At 47.6% G+C, this 8,300-nt stretch overlaps 2 protein-coding genes across 2 annotated transcripts; both read left to right on the top strand.

The window, feature by feature from the left end:
• The first annotated feature begins 4,271 nt into the window (after positions 1-4,271).
• LOC142728741 (uncharacterized) lies at positions 4,272-6,273 on the top strand. The gene is made up of 4 exons (XM_075849123.1): positions 4,272-4,931; positions 5,014-5,434; positions 5,921-6,018; positions 6,142-6,273. The coding sequence occupies exons 2-4, from the start codon at positions 5,053-5,055 to the stop codon at positions 6,271-6,273; spliced, it is 612 nt and encodes a 203-aa protein (XP_075705238.1). The 5' UTR covers positions 4,272-4,931; positions 5,014-5,052.
• A 771-nt stretch (positions 6,274-7,044) lies between these two features.
• On the top strand, positions 7,045-8,042 carry LOC142728730 (uncharacterized). The gene has a single exon (XM_075849115.1). The coding sequence runs from the start codon at positions 7,092-7,094 to the stop codon at positions 7,935-7,937; it is 846 nt and encodes a 281-aa protein (XP_075705230.1). The 5' UTR covers positions 7,045-7,091; the 3' UTR covers positions 7,938-8,042.
• The last annotated feature ends 258 nt before the right edge of the window (positions 8,043-8,300 follow it).

Below are 8,300 nucleotides of genomic sequence, written 5' to 3'. Positions count from 1 at the left end.
AGCCCCTATAACAGTGACAGTAATAGCCATGGTGCAGCCACAGAGCCCCCATAACAATGACAGTAATAGCCATGGTACAGCCACAGAGCCCCCATAACAATGACAGTAATAGCCATGGTACAGCCACAGAGCCCCCATAACAATGACAGTAATAGCCATGGTACAGCCACAGAGCCCCCATCACAATGACAGTAATAGCCATGGTACAGCCACAGAGCCCCCATAACAATGACAGTAATAGCCATGGTACAGCCACAGAGCCCCCATAACAATGACAGTAATAGCCATGGTACAGCCACAGAGCCCCCATAACAATGACAGTAATAGCCATGGTACAGCCACAGAGCCCCCATAACAATGACAGTAATAGCAATGGTACAGCCACAGAGCCCCCATAACAATGACAGTAATAGCCATGGTACAGCCACAGAGCCACTATAACAATTACCGTAATAGCCATGGTACAGCCACAGAGCCCCCATAACAATGACAGTAATAGCCATGGTACAGCCACAGAGCCCCCATAACAATGACAGTAATGACCATGGTGCAGCCACAGAGCCCCCATAACAATGACAGTAATAGCCATGGTACAGCCACAGAGCCCCCATAACAGTGACAGTAATAGCCATGGTACAGCCACAGAGCCCCCATAACAATGACAGTAATAGCCATGGTACAGCCACAGAGCCCCCATAACAGTGACAGTAATAGCCATGGTACAGCCACAGAGCCCCCATAACAATGACAGTAATAGCCATGGTACAGCCACAGAGCCCCCATAACAATGACAGTAATAGCCATGGTACAGCCACAGAGCCCCCATAACAATGACAGTAATGACCATGGTACAGCCACAGAGCCCCCATAACATTGACAGTAATAGCCATGGTACAGCCACAGAGCCCCCATAACAATGACAGTAATAGCCATGGTACAGCCACAGAGCCCCCATAACAATGACAGTAATAGCCATGGTACAGCCACAGAGCCCCTATAACAGTGACAGTAATAGCCATGGTACAGCCACAGAGCCCCCATCACAATGACAGTAGTAGCCATGGTACAGCCACAGAGCCCCCATAACAATGACAGTAATAGCCATGGTACAGCCACAGAGCCCCCATAACAATGACAGTAATGACCATGGTGCAGCCACAGAGCCCCCATAACAATGACAGTAATAGCCATGGTACAGCCACAGAGCCCCCATAACAATGACAGTAATAGCCATGGTACAGCCACAGAGCCCCCATAACAATGACAGTAATAGCCATGGTACAGCCACAGAGCCCCCATAACAGTGACAGTAATAGCCATGGTACAGCCACAGAGCCCCCATAACAATGACAGTAATGGCCATGGTACAGCCACAGAGCCCCCATAACAATGACAGTAATAGCCATGGTACAGCCACAGAGCCCCCATAACAATGACAGTAATAGCCATGGTACAGCCACAGAGCCCCCATAACAATGACAGTAATGACCATGGTACAGCCACAGAGCCCCCATAACAATGACAGTAATAGCCATGGTACAGCCACAGAGCCCCCATAACAATGACAGTAATAGCCATGGTACAGCCACAGAGCCCCCATAACAATGACAGTAATAGCCATGGTACAGCCACAGAGCCCCCATAACAATGACAGTAATGACCATGGTACAGCCACAGAGCCCCCATAACATTGACAGTAATAGCCATGGTACAGCCACAGAGCCCCCATAACAATGACAGTAATAGCCATGGTACAGCCACAGAGCCCCCATAACAATGACAGTAATAGCCATGGTACAGCCACAGAGCCCCTATAACAGTGACAGTAATAGCCATGGTACAGCCACAGAGCCCCCATAACAATGACAGTAATAGCCATGGTACAGCCACAGAGCCCCTATAACAGTGACAGTAATAGCCATGGTACAGCCACAGAGCCCCCATAACAATGACAGTAATAGCCATGGTACAGCCACAGAGCCCCCATAACAATGACAGTAATAGCCATGGTACAGCCACAGAGCCCCCATCACAATGACAGTAATAGCCATGGTACAGCCACAGAGCCCCCATAACAATGACAGTAATAGCCATGGTACAGCCACAGAGCCCCCATAACAATGACAGTAATAGCCATGGTACAGCCACAGAGCCCCCATAACAATGACAGTAATAGCCATGGTACAGCCACAGAGCCCCCATAACAATGACAGTAATAGCAATGGTACAGCCACAGAGCCCCCATAACAATGACATTAATAGCCATGGTACAGCCACAGAGCCCCCATAACAATGACAGTAATAGCAATGGTACAGCCACAGAGCCCCCATAACAATGACAGTAATAGCCATGGTACAGCCACAGAGCCCCCATAACAATGACCGTAATAGCCATGGTACAGCCACAGAGCCCCCATAACAATGACAGTAATAGCCATGGTACAGCCACAGAGCCCCCATAACAATGACAGTAATAGCCATGGTACAGCCACAGAGCCCCCATAACAATGACAGTAATGACCATGGTACAGCCACAGAGCCCCCATAACAATGACAGTAATAGCCATGGTACAGCCACAGAGCCCCCATAACAATGACAGTAATAGCCATGGTACAGCCACAGAGCCCCCATAACAATGACAGTAATAGCCATGGTACAGCCACAGAGCCCCCATAACAATGACAGTAATAGCCATGGTACAGCCACAGAGCCCCCATCACAATGACAGTAATAGCCATGGTACAGCCACAGAGCCCCCATAACAATGACAGTAATAGCCATGGTACAGCCACAGAGCCCCCATCACAATGACAGTAATAGCCATGGTACGGCCACAGAGCCCCCATAACAATGACAGTAATAGCCATGGTACAGCCACAGAGCCCCCATAACAATGACAGTAATAGCCATGGTACAGCCACAGAGCCCCCATAACAATGACAGTAATAGCCATGGTAACAGCCACAGAGCCCCCATAACAATGACAGTAACGGTGTCCTCACATAAGTAATGTACAGAGTGCTCCCATATCAGACACAGTGCCCCATAATAGTAATAGCTCAGTGACATCCACAGTTCCCCCATAACAGTGACAGCCATATTTTCCCCACAATTGTGACAGCCACAGTGCCCTCGTAACCGGGACAACCACAGTGTTTCCTCTAGAAGGAAGTATCGGGCCTAAAATCCAGGACACTTGGGAGCCACGCGCTTGTTAGAGAATTGGGGTCAGTTCACACGTAGCGTCAATACTGCGGAGAGACCGCGGCAAATTACATTAGCAGCAAAGTGGATGAGAGAACAAATCCACCGAAAACCCTTCATAGACTGACCGGCGGTGCGTTTTTAAGCCGTAGTTTGCCAATTTATGCTGCGGAATCGCTGCTTTTCTGGTGCAGGTTTTCCCCATTGAATTTAAAGGGAAGATGAGCCATGCGTTGCTGCGGAAACCATGCGATTCCACCGCAAATATCGCAAATGAGAAAAAAGGTTTTTGAGTTAAAATGAAGAAAACAGTTTATACTTACCCTCCGGCGTTGTCATGGCGACACGTCTCCGTCTTCTGAGCGTAGCCCGGCCTCCTGGGATAACGTTTCAACCCATGTGGCTGCAGCAGCCAATCAAAGGATGCAGCGGTCACATGGACTACAGCGTCATCCCAGGAGGCCGGGCTACGCATAGAAGAGGGAGACGTGTCGCCATGACAACGCCGGAGGGTAAGTATAAACTGTTTGTTTTTTTTTTAGATTTTCTGCAGCGGACATTTTTGCCTGATAACCCTGCACCACAATTTGGTGTGTTTTTTTCGGGTGGTGGGATTCCCTGCGGCTTCCAGAACTAATATTTTGTGTACTTTCCTGTGTGTTCGCAGGACAAATCCCATTCTCTGGCGACCTGGTTCCGCTCCCTGCACTTTATACACTCAGCAGCTGGGGGCCCCAATCTGGTCCCGGGGCTGAAGTTGATCACAGACCGCTCCTGCGGGGCCGAGTGCACGCAGCGGAGGGGTATGCATCGTGGCTGTGACTACTGAGAAGAAGAAGAGCTGGGGGGAGTGGGGGCCTGCTGTGACTATTGGGAGGGTGGAGGGAGTGGGGGGCCTGCTGTGACTATTGGGAGGGAGTGGGGGGCCTGCTGTGACTATTGGGAGGGTGGAGGGAGTGGGGGGCCTGCTGTGACTATTGGGAGGGTGGAGGGAGTGGGGGCCTGCTGTGACTATTGGGAGGGTGGAGGGAGTGGGGGGCCTGCTGTGACTATTGGGAGGGTGGAGGGGTGCTTCTGTAACTACTGGGGAAACGGCGGACGGCCAAGCTGGACACAAGCTTTCGGGTATCTTCACTGCATCATGGCATATCGGCATGGAATTAAATGCAGATTTTGTGGCACTCATGGCAAAACTGCACAAAAAATACTGCCCGGTGTGAATGTGCGCTTACTACTAGAGGGGGGAGCAGATAGAAAATTGTTGGTTCAGGCTTGAAATGACTTTTTTCTCTTTCTGTAGATGGTTGCCCGATTGTGTTTATATTAGGTCCATTAATTGTGTCATCATGATGGGTAAAGGAATCCGTCATAAGAATGAGAGAATACTAAACCTCACCCTGGAGATCATCTACCTGCTAACGGGAGAGGTGAGGGATTCTGGGAGTTATGTCACATGACGTCTCTCTAATCTATATTAATATACTACGAGTATGAGGGATTGAAAGAATGTGTATCGGGACATGTATCAGTGTCTCCCCATACACAGGACTACGCTGTCCTGAAGAAAACATGTGATGAGGGTGTGACCTCCGGCGGCCGTTCCCGTGTGTCAGGAGGAGGGAGCAGGACCCACAGCCCCATCACAGGACCTCTACCTCACTCACTGATACATGAGCAGAAGATCCTAGACCTCACCAACAAGATCATTCATCTGCTGACCGGAGAGGTGAGGACTACCGGGAATGCTGGGACATTATATAGTGACGCTATGAAGGTGTCGGGATGATGACTGTCTCATTGTGTGTCAGGTTCCTATAAGGTGTCAGGATGTCACCGTCTATTTCTCCATGGAAGAGTGGGAGTATATAGAAGGACACAAGGATCTGTACAAGGACGTCATGGCGGAGGACCACCGGCCCCTCACATCACCGGGTAAGAGGGATCTGTGCAGGGACGTCATGATGGAGGACCACCAGACCCCATCACCGGGTAAGAGGGATCTGTACAAGGACGTCATGATGGAGGACCACCGGAACCGCACATCACCGGGTAAGAGGGATCTGTACAAGGACGTCATGGTGGAGGACCACCGGCCCCTCACATCACCGGGTAAGAGGGATCTGTACAGGGACGTCATGATGGAGGACCACCGGAACCGCACATCACCGGGTAAGAGGGATCTGTACAAGGACGTCATGATGGAGGAACACCGGAACCGCACATCACCGGGTAAGAGGAGACTTCCATTATAGGGGTTATGCGGGGTCAAAAAATGATTATCCCTGCAGTATGTGAGTACATTCGCTAATATACATTCCGGTCCCCTTCTTTGATGACGATTCTTTGTCATGTGACTGAGCCCGTTGTACTCTATGTAATCGCTGTTCTATTTCTCCTGCTTGTACATGGAGTAAAGCGGGGCCGGTCACATGACGAAGAGTCATATCGTCATCAAAGAAGACACTGCAACTAGACTTCCGGTCCTCCGGCAGCGCTATAAAAATCTATTAAATCTCATAATCCGCGCCACCGGGGACCGGAATGTATATTAGCGAGTGTACTCACATACTGCACAGACTACACCGCTAATACATTTTGGTCCCCGCATAACCCCTTAAGAAGAGAACAGTTTTGAGGGTCACCTATCTGTCACCCCGCCATCTTTTCATCAAATATACACTATGTATTCAGTCACTGTCCACGTGTTTCCTATAGATGGATCCAGTAGGAAATGGCCAGCAGGGAGATGTGCCAGTCCAGTGAACCCCAAGGATAGACCAGAGAAAAATCACAATGTCCGACAGAGTCATCAGGTATATAGCAAATATCTTAGAAACGACATTGTGACCTGTGGAACCTCTACACATATTGAACGTTATTATGTTTGATTTGTACGTTTAGATTTTTTGTCTTTCTTGATTTCTTTCTTTTTTTAGGCTGAAGAACTGGTTATTATTAAAGTTGAAGAGGTGGAAGGGCTAGAGGAAGAAGGAGAGACATTTATCTGGCATGATTGGCAGAATACAGAGGAGGACATTCTCACAGATACCAGTCTAGGTGATTACTAACCACTAAATACAGAAAAGAGGAACATATTGCCCATGTCTAATCCCTGCGTCAGTCTCGTATTCTGCCATCTTCTCTGCCAATGTAAACTAGTGAGGAAAATGCATTTGCCATATGAGAGGTGGGAAGGAGGAGCCTTCAGTGACATGCACACGCTGCGTATCACGTGCGGAGTTGCCGTGCAGGTTTTCCTGCAGCAAATCCGCAGCGTAATTCAGTACCTGCGAAGGCAAATCAGGTTTCAACTAATCTCATCTACACAAAGCAGAATTTTTCCTGCACATAAGTTGCCCTGCGGTGCGTATTTTATAATCTACAGCATGTCAATTTATCTTGTGTTTCTGCCTCACAATTGTATCTGACAAAATTGGAAAAAAAACGCAGCAAAATGTAAAAATCGACCTAAAAACGCATAAAAGAACGGTGCGGATTTGACCTGCCTGTCTTTACCTACCGTTTTGATTCCGATTTTCTGCATCAAATTACGCAATAGCCTAGGCAATTGCTTCCGGCAAAACTACGGGTCCGATGCACAACAGAGAAAATCGGAAACCATGGGCACCGGATCCGTCACCATTGAAATCAATGGCGATGGAAACGGAAACCTCTGGTTTCCGTCAGTTTGTGTCTGATCCTGTTCCCGTTCTGATGGAAACCTCCGACGGAACGTCATAACGGGACCCCAACGCAGATGTGAACGAGGCCTTAGCCTTGATCCTTTCAATAATAGTGATTTAGAAATATTTGCTTGTTATTGTAAGATGTTTCTGTAGTAAACTTTAATGTTTAAAGATTTTATTTTTCTCGTGCAGATGGATCCATGATCAAGAATACACTGGAGAAATGTCTCATGTTGTCTTCTGATTGTAACATAGACAATGACAAGCCCGCACACAATTCTCCAGGACATTACCCCATTTCTCACAATATAACAGACTCCCATAATGGTAGAATAGCCCATGGAAGTGGTGACACGTATCAGTGCTCTGAATGCGGGAAATGTTTTACCCAAAACGGGTCTCTTAACGTCCATAAAAGAATCCACACAGGGGAGAAACCCTTCTCTTGTTCAGGAAGCGGAAAATTGTTTATGCGTAAATCTGACCTGGTTAGACATTACCGAGTTCACACGGGAGAAAAGCCCTTTGTATGTTCAGTGTGTGGGAAGTGTTTCAGTCAAAAGTCAAAGCTGGTAAGTCATCAACGTACCCACACTGGTGAAATTCTCTTCCCATGTCCCGAGTGTGGAAGATGTTTTACAAATCGAGCTATACTTGCAACACATCTGAAATTTCACTCAGGAGAGAACCCATTTCAGTGCTCCGATTGTGGGACGTGTTTTCAGTACAAATCGTATCTTGTTAAACATCAAATAATTCACACCAAGACAAAACCCTTTTCTTGTTCGGAGTGTGGAAAATATTTGACCTGCAAGGGCGCCCTCATCTATCACTTGAGGACACACACAGGGGAGAAACCTTTCTCCTGTTCTGAATGTGGGCGATGTTTTACAAGTAAAGGATACCTTGTCACTCATAAGCGGACCCACACAGGGGAGAAGCCATTTTCATGTGCAAAATGTGGGAAACGTTTTGCCCGTAAGGCAGACATGGCGATACATCAAATCATGCACTCAATCGAGGAGCCGTTTTCATGCTCCAACTGATGAGGAATATTACAGAAATGTCAATCAGAAAATGACTCCTAAGGCATCAATTCTATTTTTGGAACCTATAATGCATAAAAAAAAACTAAATAAAACTCATCTTAATTTATTACACACATGTGGATGTGAATCCATTTTTATCTTGCAACTAATAGTGTTTTTCTTCTCCAAATTTAAAGAGGACCCGTCACTTGGTCATATAAGTTGAACCAGTCTACTGACCTGATTAGCGCTGTCTCTGATTCCAGCGCTGTTTTTCTTTTTTTCCTGGACCCCCACATTCCAGAAATATGGCCACTGTTGTGTTGGCTCCCTATATGCTGTAGTTAGCCAACAAGGCGTGAACTACCCTCAAGCTGCCTT

The sequence above is a fragment of the Rhinoderma darwinii genome, unplaced genomic scaffold (genome assembly GCF_050947455.1).
Source record: "Rhinoderma darwinii isolate aRhiDar2 unplaced genomic scaffold, aRhiDar2.hap1 Scaffold_689, whole genome shotgun sequence".
Classification (NCBI taxonomy): domain Eukaryota; kingdom Metazoa; phylum Chordata; class Amphibia; order Anura; family Rhinodermatidae; genus Rhinoderma; species Rhinoderma darwinii.
This window is presented reverse-complemented; position numbering and strand designations above follow the sequence as displayed.